At 43.0% G+C, this 24201-nt stretch overlaps 2 protein-coding genes across 5 annotated transcripts in view; one reads left to right on the plus strand and one right to left on the minus strand.

Annotated features, from left to right (window-relative positions):
- The window catches only part of ift80 (intraflagellar transport 80 homolog (Chlamydomonas)), a 34718-nt gene extending 15677 nt beyond the window's left edge, over window positions 1-19041 (plus strand). For all 4 annotated transcript variants that reach the window (XM_046389266.1, XM_046389261.1, XM_046389262.1 and 1 more), the window contains 12 exons: window positions 8573-8752; window positions 10488-10606; window positions 11250-11324; window positions 11847-12010; window positions 12097-12161; window positions 14007-14142; window positions 14262-14409; window positions 15454-15625; window positions 16916-17005; window positions 17180-17343; window positions 17534-17657; window positions 18440-19041. In XM_046389266.1, the coding sequence (XP_046245222.1) occupies window positions 8573-8752; window positions 10488-10606; window positions 11250-11324; window positions 11847-12010; window positions 12097-12161; window positions 14007-14142; window positions 14262-14409; window positions 15454-15625; window positions 16916-17005; window positions 17180-17343; window positions 17534-17657; window positions 18440-18550 (1548 nt within the window). In that variant the 3' untranslated portion in view covers window positions 18551-19041. The remainder of the gene's footprint in view (window positions 1-8572; window positions 8753-10487; window positions 10607-11249; window positions 11325-11846; window positions 12011-12096; window positions 12162-14006; window positions 14143-14261; window positions 14410-15453; window positions 15626-16915; window positions 17006-17179; window positions 17344-17533; window positions 17658-18439) is intronic.
- Window positions 19042-20272: 1231 nt separating this feature from the next.
- LOC124059352 (uncharacterized membrane protein C3orf80 homolog) lies at window positions 20273-23888 on the minus strand. Its single transcript, XM_046389271.1, has one exon. The coding sequence runs from the start codon at window positions 23614-23616 to the stop codon at window positions 22957-22959; it is 660 nt and encodes a 219-aa protein (XP_046245227.1). The 5' UTR covers window positions 23617-23888; the 3' UTR covers window positions 20273-22956.
- Between the last annotated feature and the right edge of the window lie 313 nt (window positions 23889-24201).

Raw genomic sequence — 24201 nt, forward strand, 5'->3', positions numbered from 1 at the left:
TGCTGTGACACTGGTGTTAATTTATTGACTGGCTCCCTCATTTTGCTATATATGATCGCCTCCACGGAGATGGGCTTGTCATCACGTTGGCCCATGTCTGCACTTAGCTTAATTTGTGTGTTTGTATTGCTTTGTAGATACATGTTTATGTAAGTACTATGAAACCAGTATTTATGCGATTTTCACATTATAGAAGACTAGCCAAAATATAAGGATAGATGGAATTTAGACTAGCTGTTATCAATAGGTATTACATAACCCATTGAGGAGCACTTTAGAGGCATGCCTGTCAGTGTCTTACAAAAGTCTTTCTGTCTGTTGGGATCCTGTAGAAAGTTGTCGATGCTCATTGGCCGAATTTTTCAAACCCTTCACCCTTTGTGAAAGCCATTAGATGAAATAAGTGATCCAGTGTTCTAGAACAGCCATCAGTGGTGCATTGGGGGGTTTATGTGTAGTGCCGATTGTGGCATGCCAAAACACAAACCACCTGCGTGTGTGTGTGTGCGTGCACGCTCGCTCCCATGGGTGTGTAAGTGTGCTGCATGGTTCACATAGCTTTTTGAAGGTTAAGAATTGGATTTATGGGTTAGATTAGAATTATGTTATTGATAGGCATTTAGTTGTGATGGTTAAGGTTAGGAAATGCATAATGTCAGTCTGAGGGTCCTTGCTAGGATAGAAGTACAAGTACTTGTGTGTGTGTGTGTGTGTGTGTGTGTGTGTGTGTTTGCAAGCGCATGTGCACATAGTTGGTGCTAATAGAATTCTGCTGTCCAGCTCACAGCTGTGTCCTGCTGATGAGTCCCAGGAGGCCCCAGCATATGTCTATGGTTACTATGTTGAGGCTCCAGCATGAAACCATGTGTAGATCATTACTCTCTCTCTCTCTCTCGCTCTCTCTCGCTATCTTCCAGTTTGTCTTGCACACCCCCTCACTCACCCACTGCTCTCTCTCTCTCCGTTTCCCCTTGCACTGCCAAAGCTCTGACTGGTGCCACTCTACACTCTTCCAGGCCCAGCCTCTGCATCTCTTTAGCCGAGCCAAATGGGTATTTCTATACAAAACTCCTCTCACTTGCCTATGTTTAGAAAGGGGCTTATATGATAGCTATAGCTATTGTGTGTCATTACAGAGTCGGGGAATGCAAATGGTTTACTGTGCAGCAGGCAAAACAAAGCACAAAGCAAGTGTTAGTAAGTTCACTTAGTGTATAATGGGTAGTTTAACAGTTGGAAATGTACCCTGTGTTGTCTTACAGGACATTAAACTGCAATAGAATCTGCAAAGAAATAATAATTCATGTCAGTGTTATCTTGCACTGTACTCTGTAAATTATTTTTACACACAAATAGAGTTCATTTGTGAAACACTGAGATTGAGAAGACAGTTCTGGGGAAAATAAAACCCAAGCAGTACACAGAGGTGTTCTGTGTCCCTCAAGCATATTATAGTTGAAGTGAAGGATTTATTTTTTATTTGACATGTGCTTGTGACAGTGGTCATATAAAAACCCTGTAAACTTCAACAAATGGTACAGAGATTGGTTGAATCTTCATTCTTGCAAGTGCGACATCACGACTATCTTAAATAACTGCTTTTTGCTCCTTTCTTTCTAAACTAGCCTCAGGTAATGAATTAGTGGTCAAAGGTTTAGTTCATAGTTCGATCTCGCCTCACGATAAATTTCTCGGGTTGAGTTGCATTTAGACTTGAGGCTTTTGTCTAGCTGGTCAACCCCTATGTGATTTGTGAGTGTTTATCATGTGTATGTGTTATTTCTGTAATGTTAGTGTGATCACAAAAACTGTGCTGTGTCATGGAACATTTGAAAGCATTTCTTTTAGGGGCCTGATTCCTCATTTGCTTTGATAGTATGTAATTTGATGCAGCAGGTAAGCTTTATTGTAAAACACAACGCATTAGATGATTTATCTTCCATTCAATCTTGATAGCATCACTGCATGAAGAGGTGACTTGCATAGAAACATAGGATTAACTGTCACAGGGCAGGACATCAAGTACAAGGTGATGTGATGTTGCAGTAGATGTTGGCAGTTGAGTGAAACTGAAATTCCATAGTTAAACATACACATTGATTTAAGGGTGGTTTGGTTCATAGTAACAGCATTATCTGTAGAATATCTGTGGCTTATCTTGGCTGATGTAGTGAAGTCACACACACACACACACACACACACACTTACATAGGTCTGACCTCTCCTAGAGATCCTAGGCCTTAGTCCTAGGCCCAGCTTGTCCTCAGCCCATCCCCCATGGAGGGGTGAGTACAATTTACATTTACAAGGCCTCATTACCTCCTAAGAGACTGATGAACTCAAAACCAAACCAAAACATTGTCAGACTTTTTCATTTTACAGAACTGGTTTAGGAATGGGTTTTGTCTTGAAGAGCAGATTTGTGTCTCTATAGGTGGATACTTGCCTCTATACTGTACGTTTAATGGCCATTACACTGTGAAGTGTGTTGTGTTTATGATGTGCAGGGAGTTACACTCTGTACCTGCACATTGCCAGGTCCTGTCCTGCACACAGACCCACAGGCAAACTGAAGCCAGTTGGCCTTGCAGAGAGTCCACCATGTGTTCTGATTAATGTACTTCAGACTGTTAACCCTGGACATGATTGGCTTCCACCAGCTCCCACTCGAAATCAGACCAGAAGGTTAACCCTTTTCACCTATCTACAAAGTTTACACTGATGTACCCTTTACAGGCAATCTGGGGCTTTATACCCCTTATGTGATTGCTGAACATTATTGAGAAAATACATCATTTCAGTACTTTTTTAATAATTTCTACTATATGTACCACCGAACTTATATCTACATTGTCTTCATCTTTTTGTACCAGTGCCCCACAGTGTTGTAGCTGCATAAAATGCAGGTGTCTTAGCAGGGTCACGGGACTCAGGTTGACCCGTTAACACTAATGGCTGTTCCAAGTTTTCCCTAGGTGCTTGCTTTTAGTGTGACAGCAGTATCGGAGATGAAGGGCTGGAAAAGCAGAGAAAGTCTGCAAATCTCATGCCCCCCTTCTGATTAACATGTTGTTGACTTGCATTAGTGCTGGGGGCGGGGCGCAGAGAGCGGTCAGGGCAGACATATTTAATGCTTGTGAAGTAATGGGGCTGAATCAGCAGATAGCTCCACTGGGAGCCATTAGTCCAGACATGTGTCATTAACCCTTTCCCTGGCCCAAGCTCGACCCCCACCCACCCCCACTCCCTTCAGCCCAGGCTGTGAGGACCAGAGCACTGTTTCAGGTAGTGCAGATACGGGGGGGCACAACTTTGACTTTGTTTCTAATATTTTCCTTGCTCCCCCATCAGACTGTGAGCATCTCTCTGTTTTGGTACTTTGTTTTCAAGATAGCTCTTTCCTGTCGGTTCAGTGTTTGTATATACAAGGCAAGTTTCACATTTTATCAAAACAAATTTAAGAAGTGCCTCACATTGCAAGCAAAGAACACATTAGAACAGAGCAGAATAAAAACTAATATCAGATGAAATCAGAGAAGGCTAAGCTTAGAATTAGAAAAAGCCACTGACACAGCCTGGTGTATTCCCTCAGGCTGGGTGTCGCAGAGCCTCGGGGCTCTTCACTAGAGCATATTAAAACGAGGGCGTTTGATAGAGTTAAGGTTATGCTCCACTAAAAATGTATGTTTTATGTTTTGAATGCTCACACCATGTAGGCTATAAAACGTTAAAGGAGGGTTATATTGTCTAGAGTCCACATCAGATCAGTTACAATGGATTCTTATAGTTTACATGTTAGACAAAGCATCAAAATATCTGTAGAAACTTCTCAAAACACTCCTGCATCATAATCCACATCTTGGCTATCCAGTTGCATGTCCAAGATATTCCAAACGTTTATGTTTTGACCAAAACATGTCTGAATGTACAGCTTCTGTTTGTAGTGAGCAAATTAAATTGCTTGTAACAACCAGATACAGTTCACTCTAGAAAGTACAAAGTTAATATTTAATTTTTTTTTTCTTCATACTTTCTTGCTGCCATATCACTAAGCAACATAATTTAAGCTCAACACAGCTGCTGTGGAAAGGACAGAACTTTTAACTTTCAACAGCAAACTACAGGGAGCCTGCAGAGGACAAGTATTTTATACTTAAATAGATGGGTGGAGAATCACTTTATTTGATATATATAAATTTAAAAAAGGCAAGACAAGTGAAAAACTACAGAGTTAGTCATACCTAGAGAGGGAAGCACTCAGAGACGAAGATTCAGAGGGTGCCTTTAGCACCGGGCTTGGGTTATAATTTTTGGGGGTTCTCAGAGTAAGATCGTCCTTGCCTTTTAGCTAACATAACCTTTTTGCAGGCCTCACCATGTTGGCTGTGGCTACAGGGCAACAATAGAGAGAAGGGGCAGGCCCACAACACCTGCCAGTCTTAATGGTAAACATATGTTGAGAAATGCGGAGAGAGTGAGGAGGAGGAAGGGAGGAGGGAGAGGACAAGCACACTCCTTAAAGAGGCTGCGCATGTGTAGATTGGCTGTGTTATTTGAGTGCATGTGTGTGTGTAAATGTGTGACTGACTGTAGAACTGTCAGCATGTCGGTGTGGGCCTACGGTAGATTTTGGGTCTGTGGATCATCACGTCATGGGTCTGCCCCTGAAGCAAAAAGAGATTCAGATAGTAACACCGTCAACCAAGTGTGGTGAAAGATGGTAGAACAGCGTTATCACATTGCTCTTTGTGGTACTACAGCATCCCACAGGGTCTTTTTTCTTTTTTTTTATACTAGTTCAGCACTCTAGCATTTGTCACCTACATGCAAGTAACGTCTGTGCGTCTGAGTCACATTAACACACACAGGATGCATGTGTGGGTGTTTTGTGTGGTGCTCAAAGTGATCATCAAACGTGTTTGACTACCAGCCTTGGTCTCCTGCCATGTCTTTGACCCAGGTACATGTGTGGGCATGTGTGTTTCTGCCTGCATTGTACTGTGTACCTAGGCGAACATGCACAGCCATGCATTGCTGCTATATGTAAATAGTCTGCGTGTGTAAGCTCATTGTAAGTTTGAGGGGCCTCCCCCTCTACTCCCCCAGAGCTCAACTGCGAACTATACGTCATGTCTGCCACCTTCTCTGTGACCACAAAGCTGCCCATTATGGACAGACAGGGTTCAGTGACCAGAGAGTGGACTCCTGCTACAGTACATGAATGCCCAGTCCAACCTTCCACATCCCACTTGCCCCTCCTAAATCTTTTTGGCCATTAAACGCTCTTTATGCATGTCTTCTCACCTTTTCTTCTTCCTGTATCATATATCACTCCATGTTAATCTTGAATCTCATTTGAGCCTTGTGCAGTAGAATGTCCAGGAGAGCTCCACTCCCTTTGGCTTCAATAAAACCAGCTGCCAAATCTACCAGCAGTAAGGTCCACCTTTCCCTTGCTGATCTCTCCTTTCCCCATCTCCTCCATTTCTCCTGTGCTCATAATAGTCCACCCTCACCTCCCACCACCTCTTTATTACCAGTCCCACTTCCTTTTTAAAGTCTGAAAACACCAGTCTGGCTTTGGAGCGTGAAAAATAAATAAATAGCGTTTCCAGAATGATGACGTCCATCTGCTTAGACACTGTCAGGTTTCATCATTACAGATGCAGATCACAGAACACAGGTGTTGTCGTTGATTTACATTTGTGTATATGTTGTGAGACAATATAGCTACCATAAAATAGTTGTAGTAGATAATAATAATATTAATAATCTTCAGTGCAGTCTTAATTTGCATTTGCAATTCTGCATTGAGAGAGATAGATTTGAAAAAACGTGCTGGTTCAACGTGCAGAGAACAAGACTGGGCTGGGCCAAGCCTCTCCCACGCCTACATTTTGATGGCCCTAATGCAGTACATCTCAGTGTCAGAGTTAAACTCTCCTTTTTATCAAAGAACTTCCTGATGCAGTTTTTCTCCCGGCCATTTTCTTGTTATGCAGCCAGCTGTGACAAGCTCTTCACCCGTAAGGTGAGGGAGGGAATAAATGAAAGAAAGGCAGATCAAGGAGGAAGAGATGGAGTGATTTTGTGTGAATCCTCCTCTGGAAAAGTTTTTCATGTCCCTGGTTTCTCTTCTTCTGGCCTAGTCAGTCCATCTGAGGACAACTATAGCAAATCCCCCTGTGTGTCATAGTCAGACACTGACTGACAATTCTGACAAGCCTGAGGTTTTCACCTCTTTTACGCACATGCACACACACACCTTCTAAAGATGCTCACAAAAAAAGTTAACTTGCATTTATTTCTCCCTGACTACACACACATGAATTACCCTGATGTGGTGTTAGTTCTTCCATGCAAGTACTGTACACACAAAGACACTGACTTCCACTTATTGAGGAGAGCCTAACCCTAACCAGCACCTCAGAAATGCTGTTTTGGCACATTAGGTTGCTTTGGTCCCCATGAGGACTTTTGGCCTCATCAAGGCCATGTTTATTCCAGAAAAGGTCCTTACAGGTAACAAAAACTTTAATGCGCGTACAGATACACACACATTCTCACTTGCTAGCTTGCCGGCTGTCTCTAGAAGGAGTCAAATGGCTCAGTGTGTTAAAAGCATTAGGTAAGCATGAATCCAGCAGCACTCCTCAGGCCGATATCATATGTCCTGCTTCATTACAGTCTGGTGTATACATTCAGCAGCATCTCTGACCCTCCATCTATCCATCCCTTTCTCCTCCATCCCTCCCCTCTTCTTTCCCCCCTGAGATGCTTTAAAACAGAGTGGGCCGTCTCAAGATGTTAGCTGAAGAATGGATGAGATTTGTCATTATTGTAAACACTGTTTGCCTGTAGAGATCATAGAAGCACATGGATAGACTCAGATTTGAACAAGCTATGTATAAAGAATGTATGTGTATGAAAAAAAGACTAATTCCTGTTACAGGATGTATAAATAAGGGAGCGTGGAACTGCATAAATCAAAGGGAAGGAAAAGAAGTTAAAAAGCAGTTAACTTAAATTTAACAAACTCTTTCATGTCCACATGGCTCTGTTTCACAGTTTCATTTTTTTTCTCCCCACAATCATTTTGGGACCTGATATGACAGTAACTGCTGGCAGGGTGCTGACCAAAACCAGCTGAACACTGTGTGTGTCAAGACAGACAGACAGACCAGGAGCAGGAGAGAGATTCAAGCAGCAGGCATGTAACCTGCAGCCTGCCGGCTGTTACCTTACGCCACACCTCACATCCCGCAGCTGCATGTGTGTGAGGCAGAGAACACACTGAGGCCTTTTCTCCAATCTTCACCGCAGCACTTGGCCTGCTGCGCCACACTTGTCTCTCCGTCGCAGGCAGCGTTGGGATAACATTAGCACTTTTCTTCCTTCATAAGCAGTTTACAGTGTGAATGCATTTATTTGTGTGGAAGATCACAGCGGAGAAAACCCCCACCCACCAGCCCAGCCCAGCTCAGCTCAGCTCTAATCAGCCAGCAACTTTGTGCCCAAGGCTAGAGGGAGAAGTTTGTGAAGGCGCCCGGGGAAGATGAGGAAAGTTGACGGTGATGGTGGGAGGGAACTATTGTGTTCAGCAGTCAGCAGTAGTTATAACAGAGAGATTCCAGGTGTGCACAGCAGACAACAACAAATGATAATTGGAAGAGAAAGACAATTATTTAGTATGTCTAACTCTGCTAGTGCCTTACGAGCCACTGTCCTGGAAAATAAAAATATCGGAAACTTCTACTGGAACCAGACTCTCAATCAAGGAATGTTTTTTTTTTTTTTTTGTGATGCTCCACAGAAGACATGAGGGACAAGAGTGTGGAAAGACAGAATGAGAAGGAAAAAAAATCTAGAAATACAGAAAAAAATAAATGAATTACACAGAGAAAAGAGATACCTGAGGGAAGGAGAGAAAAATGACAGGTATTAAAGGACAGTGTGTCTCTCATTTGTGTCTTTTGCCATCACTGACAGTTATCAGCACAGCAGACTTTCTATTACTTTGTGTCAGATAGTCCCCATGAAGCTCTACCTTTTCAGTCTGTTTCTTGTAAAAAGGAGGGAGAGGTCTTGTTAATCAGCTTTTGGCTTCGGTTTTGGGGCTCGTATATAAACCCTCCTTTTTTTTTCCCTGTACCCCTGCCCCCTGTGTATGTAATAGATGAGGATAGCAGAGTGTATGTTTACGAGCGCGAGTGCTGGACTTGGCAGGGCTCAGCGCTACTTCAGTGTCTCACAGTTCATCACAGCTCAATGACTGACTGACTCCCCCCCCCGGCTTTCTAGCAGGGTTTACATTATGTGTACACACACACACTCATATGTACACACTCACTCATACATGACTCTTGACTCTCACTGCTTCTCTTCTCTAAGCTTCTCATTGTTTCTAGTTCTTAAACCATCCCACAAGGTAATTGTTTGAGATTGCAGATAAATATCTGTGGCCATTAACTATATTGTTCCCTCTCTCTCTCTCTCTCTCTCTCTCTCTCTCTCTCTGTCTGTGTCTCTCTTTGTCTCTCTCTCTCTCTCTCCCCTTGACACGTCCTTCCAGTGGTCCTATGCGTTGGAGAAACCCAACACAGGCAGCGTGTTCAGCTTGGCTTGGTCTGCAGACGGCACCCAGCTAGCCGGGGCCTGCGGCAATGGGAATGTCATCTTTGCGCATGTGGTGGAGCAACACTGGGAGTGGAAGAACTTTGTGATCACCCTTACCAAGAGGAGAACCATGCAGGTAGAATGAGACACACACACACACACACACATATAGAGTGTAGGTTTTCATGCCTGATGGAGATATTACATAGACTTATACTCAATTCCTGGAGACCTATTCTGACCGTAACCGTAACCATTACTTGCCTGACCCTAACCTTAACCTTAACCTAAACTCAACCTAACCTTTAACCTAGTCTTCACCCTTAAATTTAATCATTTCCCCGTGCATTTTGTCTTCATACGGTATGTGAGTCCCCACATGTAACTGTGTAAACAGGTTTTTGTCCCCACGAGGTCAGAAAAACACATACACACACACACACCCTTGTTTAAGTTTCTGCCACCTTTCAACCTTAAAGAAAGTCAGTTTAGTTTTGTCTGTGGACCCAGTGACTCATGTCATCGATAGGTTTTAATCTTTTTGGTGAAACCAAAGAAGTGATAAAAGAGTGATGTAACACAGAGCAATAACAGAAACTAGAGTCAGTTTCACCTAAACAAACTGTGCAGTTATATGCTTATCCCAAAGAGTCATGCTGGAAGCCCCTCTGGATTCCTGGTCCATTATAATAATTGTGGCTTACTCATTAAAGGTCTCCCTTAAGGGTTTTCAGGTCACTGAAAATTAGTATGTCTTTGATGAAAAATAATGAATTTTTTTCATCGGGCAAATATTAACAGAGCCAGTTATGTCAGCATAAGAAGAGAATTGAAAACTATTCGAATGCCATGGGCAGACTCTAAAGGGGTGAGTGAAAATGCTATGTTGAGAAGCAAATGTTTTCTAGGCCTTGACTAGATGTGGCCATATATTAAAGTTGGACCCTCCCAGTGTGCCAGTGTGCAGCCCTGCAATGACAATGAGCAGCCTGTTTAGCTGCCTCTCTCACTCTACCATTCTCTACTGTTTAAACTCATTCTAACCACAAGGTAGCGTTTACATGCGGCTAACATGCCCAAATGTACACATACACACACGCACACACACACAACTACAGAAGCACGCATGTGCATGTGTGCCAACACACATGCATTCGTTTGCCATAGACATCTTTACCAAGTGCAGTTTGTGTAAACTAAACAAAGTCAGGTCATCAGCCATTTATTTTCAGCCTTGCAGGCGCTTTTCTGTCTCCCTCCTCCCCCTCTCCTCCTCGCAGTCCTTTTTAAAAGTGCACATCTGCCAGTGGTTTGTGAATCAGCCAGCTAAATTTACCACCTTGCGGTCAAATGTTTTTTATTCCTGGTTGTGTTGCAAGTAAATTTGGCTTGCTGGAGGGAGCAGAGGAGGAAGATTTGTAAAGCTGTAAAAATAACCCCACCTTTCACCTGGTGCTGGAAAAGGCCTTTTCATTCATTCACAGAGAGAGCTGGAGGGAAGTATTTATCTATGCAGGTGAAAAAATGAGTAGCAACCACTGCACGCACACACTTGAAACAGTAAAAACTGCTTTCTCTGACCACAGTTGCCCTACGTATACTTGGACATACTGTAGACTGTTTCCTGTGTATATTAAGAATAAATACACTCCAGTGTGTACGTGACTGTGTTCACCACTCTGTTAGTGAAGCCAGTGTCTCCACTTTTGTTGTTTGCGTGTTTAAATGTGAGGCCCTTGCTCTGTAGTATAAAGTTTATGCCTCTTCAGTAACTTCTGAGAGCTTCATTCATCCCTACTCTTAAAGTAGGGATTGTTTTTATTTTACATAACTCTTCATCTATTTTCCCCTCTCCTCCCACTTTTTCTCAGGTGAGGAACGTGATGAATGACGCAGTGGATGTGCTGGAGTTTAGAGATCGAGTCATCAAAGCCTCTCTGGCATACGGTCACCTTGTGGTCGCCACTTCCCTCCAGTGCTATGTGTACAAGTAAGTAGCCAATTCCTTTGCCTGTCTCCGCTGTTGAAAACTCTCATCTTCTGATTGAAGAATTTTCCTGACAGATCAGGGTTTTGCACAACACATGCTCATCTTTTACATTTTCTGACATTTTCTGATCCAACTGAAATACAGATTCCACTCAGTTTACTTGCACAAGCTAATCCTTGAAAATTTCCACTTAAGACTCAATCAAAAGATAAAGAAAATAAAGGCTAAATTAAAACAAAGAAAAAAAACTAAGGAATCATGGTTAAAAAGAAAAACCTTAATTTCACTAAGATATTGATTTTTATGGCTCTAATGTTCTTAGACCTCTGTGAATGTGGCATATGTGATATATAGCAGGCTAATTTGAGGCGTATTTTTAACTTTAACACATTCTATGTCTATCACTACACTGTTCGTGCTGTACCTGTGGATTTATCTCCTCTCTTTTCACTGAGATTTACTTCAACTTGTTGTCTGTAATAACATTTCTGGTCTTGCCTCTATGGTATTCTCACCAGACATAGCACTTTTGTTATTTGAAGTTTGTCTTTTTGCTAATTTTCCTCTGTGTGTGTGTGTGTGTGTGTGTGTGTGTGTGTGTGTGTGTGTGTGTTTGCGTGTGTGCAATGTCTGTTCATACCAGCTCAAGAAACTGGAACACTCCCCTCATCTTTGACCTGAAGGAGGGAACAGTGAGCCTCATCCTGCAAGCAGAGAAGTGAGTCTCTACTCCAGGAGCAGCGCAGCCAGAGAGAAACCAGGCTGTTGTCATCCGTCAGCTTCTCTAATGCTTCATTACTCTGCGATGACCACTCATCAAGCAGCCAACCAAGCACGCACATACACACGTAGACACGCACGCACACACAGGGGCTGTGGTCTAGATTATGCAGCCCTGTCATACAGTAAGGCTGTGAGTGAAACCGCTGGGAGAAATTAGATTAACGTGGAGTAGCTCTTGTGCAATACTTCAGTGCAGTGGCCCTGACACTCAGCAAAGAGCTAAATAGATTACTGGTCATTCTGAAGTGGTAGTTGAGTTTGATGAGTCTTTTTGAGTAAGTCAGTGCTTTATTAATGTGCATTACCTGTCTTATATGGCCCGCTCATGTCACTTGATTAACTCGACTCTTCATTCTTTTACTCTAACATTTCATCTCATGTCCTTTTTTTCCCCTCTGTGCTTTATATACACTTAATCCACTCTCATCGTCTGCATCCTCTTGTCTCCCCCACCCAGATATTTTCTGCTAGTGGATGGAGCTGGGTTGTATATGTACTCCTATGAGGGCCGCTTGATATCTTCCCCCAAGTTCCCCGGTATGAGAGCCGACATTCTAAATGCCCAGAGTGTCTCGCTTAGTAACGACATCATTGCCATCCGGGACAAGAGCGATGAAAAAGGTGAGCAGACCACTATCACCATGGTAATTGTATTAACAGGATGGACTGTATTTTTACGATGTTCTCTTTTCCTTTCCACCCTACAGTCATCCTTCTCTTTGACACCCTAACCGGGAAACCCCTTGGTGATGGGAAGCCCTTAACTCATAAGGTGACTAATCCTTTGCCCTCATATTGACTTGATGTGTTTCAGAAACAAGCATTATGACCCTTTTTTGTCCTTTTCTCTTACAGTGGTAATATTTCATGTTGTGTAAACTGAGATCGGCCACCCTTGATCACCTTGCCCCTACATTTTAGCAAGTAAAACATGCACCGTGAAGGACTGAGAGAGCTGAGACAAATTGAGTGACTCTCTTAAACAGCAATCTGACAACCATCAACTGCTATTTACAAAGCGGGGCTAATTTGATCAGTTGTAGTTGTTCTGTTACACATCAGCCAGTTTTCTATGACCTGGGTTCATAGATACTTATGAATACCGCATAGTTTGGCGAAAAGATGGGTTTTAATACATGTTGATAAATCAGATTCCAGTCTGGCAAAGAAAAAAAACACATCATTTGTGAAGAATGTGAAGAATGTAAATAACTTAACAACTGACATCATAGAACTGATAACTTAACATTAGAGCTCTTAATACTTCATAGTAGTAGTAGTAGTAGTAGTAGTAGCAGCAGCAGCGCCTGGTCACACCAGATATTGACACAGTGATATTGATTTATGTATCCTCACAAAGTAAGTGGTGCTTGAAACTTGGGGACATGGCAGAGCTAACATGATAGCTTCTGTTAACGCTGTCAGTGCAGTTTGCAGTTGGTCAGCTGTGCAAATTTGTGTCAAAGTTCCCCCAAGTGGAACTTCAGTTAAAGGCTCTGCGTAAATTTACTTCACCTCTGCTCACGATTCTACTGGTCATGCTGATTGCGCTGAAATGAATTAATTTCAGAATGTTGCTGTTGTAAATGCTTGTGTGACCAGACTCTTAATATGAATACTTAGTAATACCTTGGGGGTATTTTACCTTTTTTGGGGGGGGCTTTTCCATAGACGCAACACACAACAGTACCAAAGTGTGTTATCATAGCTAGCTAACCAACATGCCAGCAATATTAACATAACTCCTCGGGTGTAATTACATAATGTTGTAGGGTATAGCGCTGTTCAGGGTGATGACATGACTTGTCCTAGCATGTTTTATCATAGAAAATGGGACTATTTTCCCCCAAATATTGTATTATTCTTATATACTTAAATTTGATTGTACAGCTGTGCAATGACAATAAAAGCATTCTATTATATTATAATACTTGAACTAGCTGGATCCAGCCTGTGCTAGAAGATTCATGCTGCAGCTTATTTTTCATGTCTTTTCCATATGAGTCAACTGGTGAGGATGCTGACTTTTTTGCCTGCAACCTTTAAGCTTTAGCTAAAGAAGGTATTGCTGAGCTAATTATTGAACAGGTCAGATTTCATCTAAATAGACCTATGTGGGATCAAAGGATCTTTTCAGGGTGTCACCCGAAAACATATACCTACTCGTATCCAGAAAGGAGAGACAATAAATACACAGCAAAAGAATGGGGGGGAGGGACTGGGAGTCAGACTAAGAGCAAAAGAGACAAAAAGAAGTAAGGAATTAGAAAAGAAGGAAAAGCAGTGGAGGTAGCAGTACTTAACGTTTGTCAGCATGGCTTTGTCTGCCAGTACTCCACAGCTCCAAGACACTGCTCCCAAGCCAGCTGACTCTGGCCAAAAACACACACACATTCACCCACACACAGGTTGAGACACACACATATACCCACTCGATGTCTCACTCGCCCTCTTATACACACGCACAAACATATACACACACTTTACAGTGTGGCTGTTGGGTCAGAGTACAAACTGCTCTTCCCCTTTTTGTTTATTGTCCTGATTTTTTGTTATCCCTCCATCGTTCAGTCCTCTGTTCCTTTTCACCTTTGTTCTTGTGTGTCATTACATGTAGCTGGAGGTGTTGGAGGTAGCTCTCGACCAGTGTGGCCCATCCACTGACAGGAAGATTGCCCTGATAGATAAGAATCGCGACCTTTATTTGACTACTCTATGCCATCTCGGCCGAGAATCCAAAATCAGCAAAATTGGTGAGACTGGGTGCAGGGAACTCACTTGGCAAAACGTGTAATTGTTCTCTTTGTTTTTATACACAACTGTGGCTAACACTGGGCTAACATGATTGTTGTGTGTGTGCTCTGTCCTGTAGGCAGCATGGTTCACAGTATAGCATGGAATGATGCTGCTAACATCCTTTGTGGAGTCCAAGACAACCAGCTAACAGTGTGGTACTACCCGAGTGTGGCCTTCACTGACAAAGACCTGCTGCCAAAAACACTGTACATAAAGGATGGCAGGTAAAGCAGACATGTGAAGTCCTTTGCTCTCACTTTTGTATTGCCATTTGTTCATGTGAGCAGTCATGGAAGAGAGGTAGTTGGAGAGGATGGAAAATAAAAGCTAAGACGAGAGATGGAAGCAGCTTTTTGCACCTTCCAGCTGATTCCCCGCGGTACAGCACGCGGCGCTTTACGTACTCTTCTTTGCCAGCAGCTGTCAGACTGTACAATGCTTCCTGCCCAAAAGTCCTCGGCTTCAGCCAGTACAGGAGGTGCTTAGGCAGAGTGCCTTCACTGTCTATACAGGCAATCCTGGACTACTTTTGCATGTCTCTGCTACACTAATCTGAACATTTGGTTTTGTTTTAATTTATGCTTATATTGTACTTTTTGTTATTTTCTGACCTTCCCAGTGGGTTTTATATCTTGCTGTGGTAAATGATTAGTCCTATTATGGCGAATTATACTTTTTTTCAGACTGTTTTGGCGCTTCAAATCCAGATCTGAGTCATTTTGTTTTTATGCACTTTGTAAATGTGGAACACCAGGATACCAAGTGGCAAGAGCTGATAAATAAACAAATACAAAGGCTGTACTTGTACAACTGCATCTAGGTTTTTAGTATATTTGTGATGGAAAGCATATTGGATCGAGCATGGTGAAAATTACAAAAGAAGCACCGTCAGTATGTTATTTCATCAGTTCAGCAAAATTGTATATGTGATGGGCTGCCACAAATTACTCTTCATGTTGGACGTTTTGGCACACACACATGCACACATATGCAAACTGACAAAAACTGCATGGTCAATAAGTCGATTGTTCTTAATTAGCACAATCAATCATCCTCTACATGTTAACATATTAAGTTTTTACTTCGTTATAACGTATTGCACTGCACTAATTACGTTATTGAACTTATTTCTAACTTATTTCCCCCCATGTGATTATTCACAACAGACAAACGATGAGATTGATTCCTTGCTGGCTTTTCTGTGACAACACAACTGTGAGGATGTGATTACATGTATTTGTGTGGGTTTTTTTTGTCCCTCTTCAAAGTGAGTTCAGCCGTGCACCCCACATTCTGAGCTACGTTGGCACCAAGGTGACGTTGCGTCAAGGGGACGGTTCACTCGTGTACAGCAGTGTGCCTCCCTACCCGACACTCCTGCACGAATACAGCACCTCCGCACGCTGGGAGGATGCACTGCGCCTCTGCCGCTTTGCCAAGGTAAAATACTCACATATCTCTATTACTGGGCGCTTCTGTTTTAACTTGGCTATACGTGCTGTGACATCGACACATCTGCTCTTTGCATATCCATTTGCAGTTTATCCTTTCATGTTAGAAAACAAAAGTTTTCTGATTCTGATGTCCAAATAAAACTACATATGCGCTACTTTGCATTTGTATTTAAGATAAGATAAGATAGGCTTTTATTGGTCCCGCAGTGGGGAAATTCTCAAAATATTTACATAATCGACCTCAAGACAGTGTGACATATCCTGCGGTCTAGGAATCTGGCACATTCCAGTTTCCTGTGGTGTGTGTGTGTCACTCATACGCATGCATGCATGCATGAAAGAGAGTGAGACAGTCTGAAAAAAGAAGGCAGTAGACAGGTTTATGGGAGCGGACCAGCAGGCTTTAATTAGCCTTCAATTAGCCTGGTGACACCATTTACCGGATTTAGCCCCTTGGACCTCAGTCATAAATACACAGTCCAGTATATATGCATGTGTAAACTCTCCACATGCGCACACGCACACACACGTTTAATGCAGTGTTAGACTGCGTCTTTGCTTGGGCGATGATGCAATAACCACAGGGACGGAGAGAGAAGCACTGGTTTAACAGCCTTTTCCTTGACCCCCCTCCCCCCCCTCTACTTCTGGTAAGAGTTTGGTGGCAGCGTGGCTTTTCCCAGAATCACAGTCCATGTTGTCAGTAAGCCTCCACCTGATAGGAGTTGACAGTAGTCTAGAGCCATACATACAAACAGGCTTACATTACATGCATGCAACAATGATACAGGCACACCAAAGGAAGATTTTGTACTGTGTTTTGAGTGGTCATCCAAGTTTTGCATTAAGTTTATGGTCTCAGGCAGTGACTTACAGTGCTATTTGTTTTTACTATCGGTTTCCGATTAGAGCTCTGTCTTAGTGATGGACACTGATTAGAGGAGGAATTATAGAGTGGTGACTGCAGTGTAAAGTTTGCTGAACTGTTCGCCAATCGGTGGTCAAGGCTTTGTTTTAAAGAATGCAGCTGCACTGAATAAAGTGGAGACCCATTTGTTGACATTCACTGATGCTGTGTACTAAAAGTGTGTATGTGCGTGTGTTTGTGCGTGCTGTGCGTTTTTTTTTCTTGATGGCTTGGAGTATGTCTACTGTGAGGCCAGCCAGGGTATGAACAAGATGTACAGGTCACTATAACGACACCATCATACCTCATCCCTTTGCACATACACACACCCATTTATGCTGCTCACTGCCTCTGTCTGGCTATCTTTAGGACCAATGTTTGTGGGCAAGTCTTGCTGGTATGGCTATGGCAAACAGGGAGTTGACCACAGCAGAGATGGCCTATGCTGCCATTGGGGAGGTAAGTGCATTAGCTAAAGAAGTATTACGCTATATGACCAGAAAGAAACAGAGAAAAAAGATTGTGATATTATCTTTTGCTCAAAAAGACAAGGTTTTGTGACATACTGTGATTTGGGTCATATCAAAGATATCAGTTATAAAGTACCTTATCCCCTTTCTTTGTCTCTTTCAGTTACCGAGGGTGCAGTACATCAGCTTTATAAAGGAGCAGCCATCATCCCTGGCCCACATGCTGATGTTCAGTGGTCAGATCCAGGAGGCTGAGGCCACTCTGTTACAAGCTGGTCTCATCTACCAGGCCATACAAATCAACATTGACCTTTTCAACTGGGAGAGGTACAGCACTGTGTGTGTGTGTGTGTGTGAAGGTACAGCTGGAGTTACAGTGTAAGCCGTTTTTAGAGAATTCTTTTCCCAGGCTGTCAGGAGTAAAGGGTGTAAACTTAAGTTTGAGTGAGAGTTGCGGTGAAATATGTTTTTCCATAGAGGATGGCTGTGTATTGACATCTTGTCATCTGGTGTCTAGGGCACTGGAGCTGGCAGTCAAACACAAGACCCATGTGGACACCGTGCTGGCCTACAGGCAGAAGTTCCTACAGAAATTTGGCAGGAGGGAGACCAACAAGAGATTCCTGCAGTATGCTGACGGGGTATGTTAGAGAATCCTTTCTGCTGCGCTGCATTAATTGATTTAGGCTGCGATCACACAGGTTTCCCACAGGTTATCTAGCTTTGTACTCACTGTTTATACACTTTGTATCTACTCTGGTAACAAGAATCACGCCTCTCACTGATGTCCACAACCTTTTTTATTTTCTTTCGTCGTGGTTAAGGAACACCGTGAAAACTGGAACAAGAACATATTTTCACATACATCATTCTCTATTATTTTCTTTCACACAAATACATGGATTTCCGTATTCAGAATAATTACCGTGTACGCCTGGTTAGCCAGTAGTAGACAGTCATCTCTCATCTCCTTTCCTCAATCTCAATTCCCGCTCACAACTTCCGGTTAACGTTACACAGGAAGTGACCTTTTCTCAATAAAACTGAAACATTTCAGCAAGATCCCACAACAGAATCATGGATCATAACGCAGGATGCCCCACCACAAACTCACACAAACAAGAAACAATCAGAGCTCAAATATGATGATTGCACCCTAACTTCTGGCATTACCATGGTAACACATAGCCATATTGCGAGCGTCACCTACACACTTTGAGTGCCACCACTTTATAAGGACAAAAAAGTTTCACTCCAGGGGGAAAGACATGCCACACTTTTCATGCATCCTGTGTGATCCCTGCGTTATCATCTAATGTGACTCATTTAGCTGCTTTGTACTCTCAAACACATGCTGATCAAAGCAAAATACAGTGTCTTATCTAATCTGATTTCATCTCGTCTCTTTGTCTCTCTCTGCCAGATTGAGGTGGACTGGGAGAAAATCCAGGCAAAGATTGAAACTGAGTTGTCCAAAGAGAGAGAAAAAGCAGCTAATGCCTCTGTGAGGAGCAGCGTGGCCTTGCGACGTTAATGCTCGGGGGACCTTTCTCTGAAACATCAGCTTTGGAGAAACTGACTCCCATGTGTTTTTGACATTTGGTGAATATTAGGTGGTTTGGCTTGGACTCGGAGTAATAAAAAATGTGCCGTACGCGAGGTACAATGTCCACCATTATTTCCACGTACATTAACTTCAAGTGAAAACAAAAGGGAACATTTGGAGATGTGTAGTCCATTAGTAGGCCATGAAGAATATGACACTCGAGCAACAACACCGTTATGGCCTTTTTCGTCTTGTCAGCCTGTCGGTTGTTTTAGTGTGACAAGTTCAAAGTCGATTGTTATCTTTTTTCCGTTGGTCAAAATTTACATTGTGTACTCAGGCATCCACAAATGCTTCTGTTTGACTTTTGTCTTTTTGTACATGTAGATATTTTTACAGTTTATATATTCAAAACTTCTGTAAACCGTAAAAACCATGTGAATAAAACAGGTAGAAACATTGTATATATCCATCCAAAATATCCTTTTTTATGTTGTTTTCTCTATTTATTGTATTCCTTTAATGTCTTGATTCCCACTGGTTTTGTACAAAGCTCATACACTACCTTAGAGATGCTTTTCCAGCTACACCCAGAGGGCATTTCTGTGAGCATGTGTGTGTTAGAGTCCAAGGTATCCACAGTATGTGCTTCTCTTTGAGTTATTCTTGCATTTCCTTTTCTGCTGAGGTGTGAAACTGACTGCTTGCCATGCAGCTCCACCCCCTGGTTGGCAGAAGGCCAGTGCATCAGCGGACCATTATAGTCCATCCATCTCCTCTAGCAACTCAGAAGGGACAAATGGTGGAGAAGATATGTGTCAGGGCTCTCCGACACAAAAGCAACTGCTAGACCATATCATGATGACGTGGATACAGATAGAGTAGAAAGCAATCGGCTTAATCGCTGAAACTATGAGTGGGCGCTCATAGTGAAACATCACAGAAAACGGTAGACTTGGAAGAATCTATCAGTGGGTCTGTTCTCTCTTTTTTTCCCCCTCAGCACCCTGCACTTTTAGCCACTTGTAGCCTAAGTCTCACTATGACTCAGATGGAAGGAGTAAAATAAGAGGTTTTACTCCTTCCATGTGCCTTCTTTCCGAGCCTACTCATTGTGTGATTAAACCGTTGTCATCCAGTTGTCATTAATCCAAGAGTTATCAGTGAGGAGTCAAGTTTCACATGCATTTCCACTGAGAGTAGCCACACACAGTGAGAAGCAGAAGTGAAATAAATTACTGTACTTCCCTTTAAACTATATCAAAGCGTACTGTACCCAACCTTAGCAGTGTGACTAGGATTTTTTTTGATTGTTCTTGCCCAATTTTACATCCGACGTGATACTTTCTGAGCCTCATCTGTAGATTAATTGAAACTGAAAAGTCACATTTAGGCTGCTTATCTTTAGACCTTTTAAACGTAGTAAGTATTTCATTTTTTAAAAACTACGCAGCACAAAATACCAATTAGGTCCTGTGCTTTTATTAAAACCACAGAGCTGTATTCTCATAATCAATAACTAGCAAGCTCTCATATATTAGATTGATAGCCAAACAATGCAGCTCCCCCGCAAAATACATTTCCCAGATATAATGTAGAATTTATGAGCAGGATAATGCACATTGATTTGACCTTTAAAGTTTGTCTGCTCTTTGGTCCAGTGAGCATTAGAATAACTGGATCATTGGAACAGATTCCAGTGTCGCTTACACCAAATCCATTTTGTGTGAGAGTATATGTGTGTGTGTACTGTGTTGATATGTGTGCTTTTTCTGTCTGTCTCTCTCTATATGTTTAGATCTGTAATATCTGCATTTCAGGTGAAGAAAACCAGCTATATCGGTGTCCCCTTCCTGGGCAGAGGGATGTCCCAGCTTTATTTAATCTGATTAAATTTTCATGCTGGGAACCGTAGAAGTCCGGTCATGCCCTCCGCTCTCAAACCCACTGTTACAGCTCAGGTATGGGAACTGGTTCACGGTGAACTGCGGCTACATTCACACCTCTTATGGTTTGAGCATCACTGCTAAGTGGCGTCAGACATCTTGAGGAGCACGTACCCCACCTAATCTGCCCATCACTGGGCTTTAAGCATGGTTTTAATGCTTTTAAGTCCAAAACTCCACCCTCTCACAGTTTTCCCTCTGGGAAGGAAAGCCCATCAGTGTGCACTAGTGGCTCTGCCATCATAGTCCGGCGGTATTGGATTACTTAAGTCACCACAATCACACTCAAACTTTAGTGTCCTGGAACATTAGAGGAACTCAGGGTCTCTAATTGTAAACATTTACTGATGCGGATGCTTCAGTATTTCATCTTCTTCTTTGTCCATATTTTAATAGCTAAATATTTGGTTCATTTTGGTGAATACAAATGCTTTGCTATTACTCGCTTTTTATTACCTTGTCCTAATGAGTATGCATTGGTCTCTCTGATGACACATAACCACTCTGGAGCTTCTCAGATAAATCAGATGATTTAATAAGTTGAGGGACACTGGGTGCTTTATGTCTGCTCATGCACCATTAAAGAAGAATTAAAGGAAGGACGGGTAAATAAAGCTGCACATTTCGTGCCAAAAACACTCCCACACTTTTTTTGGTTTTTGTTTTCGCTGTGGGTAGAGATAATTTATTGATGGAATGAGATTTAGATTAGATTAAATTCAAGAGTTGATCATTTAAGTGAAGTTTTAAGCAAAATTGCCGAAAATCCACTGGTTCCCGTCTCTCAAATCTAAATTTCTGTGGGTTTTCTGAGGCTTCTGTGGTGGTAAATCAAACATCATCTGTCGGTCAGACGAAACAAGTCAGACCAATGATGAGTCTGTTAATCTTGATAAATTACTGACAGGTTATAATGAAATTAATCGTTACTTGCAGCATTCTCACTGTAATTTTTTGTCTTTTCTTTTGGCCCAGAAATAATGCTATGCTTGAGTTTCTTCAAATCTTGGGAGAAGATGTAGTATCGTGTGACTGTTTACCACATGCCCAGTAAATGTCAAAGTAATGTCTAATGACCAATGAGCTTAACTTTCTAATCTAATGAGGCATTTTAATGACCAGTTAATGGCAAATATACCTCTCACTTTAATCCACATAAACAGGCCATTAAGCCTCATGTAATGAGGTGTCTGTGTGTCAGCTTGCTTCTGACACTTCTGGTCTCATTAGTCAGAAAAGCAAATCAGCATGGGACACTTAACACACTTTTGGTCAACACACAAGTAGATGTAGAAGTATTTTTGGTGTGTGTCTCCAGACAAGTCTCGCAGAACAAAGAAATGACTGCCTCTTGTTTCCGTCTCACCCTTGTTTCCTGTTGGATGTCCCTCTTGCCTTTTTCCTTTTCTTCCATCTCAGCCGTGCAGTTCTGCTTGGGGCACACGGTTGTGATCTCGTCTGACATGCTGTCATTAAAATACAAATTTGGCAGCTTACACCCTATCAACATGCCAGCTGTAATCTCTGCCATTGTTTTCTTTTCTTTCTTTTTTTTTTTTATCCTGAATTCAAAACCTGGGAGACACTGATACTCGTACGTGTAGCCTCGGGGCAGCAAGGCTCCCGGGATAAGAGCATCTTTAAGAGAATAAATAAATAAATAAAACTGCACTTCTCTGCTGTGGCTTCAGCCTTTGCAGGAGGCATATCAGACATGGCTCAGGTCTCTGATAAAGTGCCCATATGACAGCCCCCAGTGAAGTGTGTGTGTGTGTGTGTGTGTGTGTGTGCATGCTGTGGAGTCACTTTGAGAGAATATTGCTTTCATGCTGATAAGCTATAAATTAACTGGCTCCAAAGCTGGCTGATAAAAACTTTTGGGCCAGAAAGTATTAAAATATTGATATTCCTCCCTTCACTTTCTCTTTCAGCCTACATTTCAGGTTACTGAAGGGGGGCGGTGGAGTGGGGGGGGGGGGTGCTCTTCCTTTTGTATGCAAATTAAGGAAAGAATAAATAAAAGAAAGTGAGGTCTTTCGGGATCAACAGCAGAATATTTAGCATTAAGAGTAAGAAAGGACGAGAATTTGACAGAAGAAAAAACTGTTTCACGGTGCCACTTGAAAACTGAGGTGCTTAAGTAAAACCTTAATGCGATTGTACCGGAGCCAAATTAGATGTCCCTGTCACAAAGAGCGTCAATTTCAGCCGCCTTCGCTTACTTTATAATCTCCTTTTGCTTAACCCAAGCGGTCATTTGCATACAAAAGGCGAGTAATCCCCTATAATCTTACAAAACACGTAGATTTTCCCAGCCTCCTCCTTTATTCTTAACATTCAGGATTATAATTGCACTTGAGTTTATATCTGCAAGATAATTACCCTGATTATACTAAAATATGAATGCTGTATTGTCTCTGTAGTTTTGCCCAATCTCTGGTTTCCGCGTCAGACAGAGTTCCGAGATGTCCTTGGGCTGTGCTGCGGTCCTGACACCTCCAGGACATCCCGTCTCTGGTCTCCAGCTCTCGGTCCCGCCGCTCTCACCCTTCCCTGACAGTCCCTTTCGTTTTCCGTAAGCAAGTTATCATCGGAGCGGTCCCTGTGCATCTCCTGCATGCTTTCCTCATACGTGGGCAAATATTTCACCTCGTCGTAGGCCGGCAGGTTCGGAGAGGCGAAGTCCCCGAGGCTGTACTCGGGGTACCTGTCCAGCAGGGAGTCCTGGGACGCCGATGCGTGCCCGTGAAAGAGGGAAGGCTCCTCGCTGCGGTCATGCGGAGGGTGCCGGCGGGGCCGGGGACAGATGATCCGCTGGATGAAGTAGCCCATGGCAAAGAGCAGTAACAGGATCAGGATGCCCGACAGCTTCCGTGTAATCCAGCCTACGTTGTCGAAGAAGATGTGGATTGGGAGCTTGCAGCAGCGCACCGCGGAGCTGGCACTGCCGTTCCCGTTGACGACGGGCGGACAGCACTGCTGGCCGTCGCCGCACTGGACCTCTCCGCAGCTCCGGAGGGCTTGACAAGCTGAGACCAGACATACCGACAAAAAGGTGCCAGTGGTCCCGCACGATGCCCTGGCGCCGCCCGGCGCACGGGACATCATGTCTGGATCTTTCCGGGACTGAAAGTAATGTTGCGTCTCCCGTGCGTGCGTGCGTGCGATCCTCTAATGTTTAAGGTCCGTTCAGGTGTTAACAGGTCTGCCTTTCTCTCCCCAGTTGTGCACTAATCATCCGCTCTCACAGCCACTGCAGCGAGCAGCGGGACAGCAGGTGCCCCCCCGCCGAGGACGACCTGTCTGCTGTAGTGGGCGATAGGATTGGAGCAGCATCAGTGCCTGAAGGGAGTGGATGATGTGGAAAATCATGAATAATCTTACATCACCATAACGTGAATACATATGGCCGCCATGACTTGACACTGTCACACTCAAACTCACCTGAACTGTACTGCCCCCCCTCCCCGGTCCAATCCTGTACATGTAGAGGCGACAACCACAGATGGGAGAGTGAGAAATCATTATGCTGTGCTCAGATAGCCTGTGAAACCAGCCAATCTTCATTTTGCAGCAGTGGAGGAAGTACTGAGATCCTTTACACAAGTTAAAGCATCAGTACTGCAATATGCTGTTGCTGTTTGCTTCTGTAGTTGGCTGAGTTGAACTAATTTAAGCACTGATTGGTTAAAT

This window comes from Scatophagus argus, chromosome 5, assembly GCF_020382885.2.
Source record: "Scatophagus argus isolate fScaArg1 chromosome 5, fScaArg1.pri, whole genome shotgun sequence".
Taxonomy (NCBI): domain Eukaryota; kingdom Metazoa; phylum Chordata; class Actinopteri; family Scatophagidae; genus Scatophagus; species Scatophagus argus.

What these genes read in the sequence shown, in the direction of transcription:
- LOC124059352 (XM_046389271.1), bottom strand. Translation starts at nt 23,616, where the DNA reads ATGATGTCCCGTGCGCCGGGCGGCGCCAGGGCATCGTGCGGGACCACT.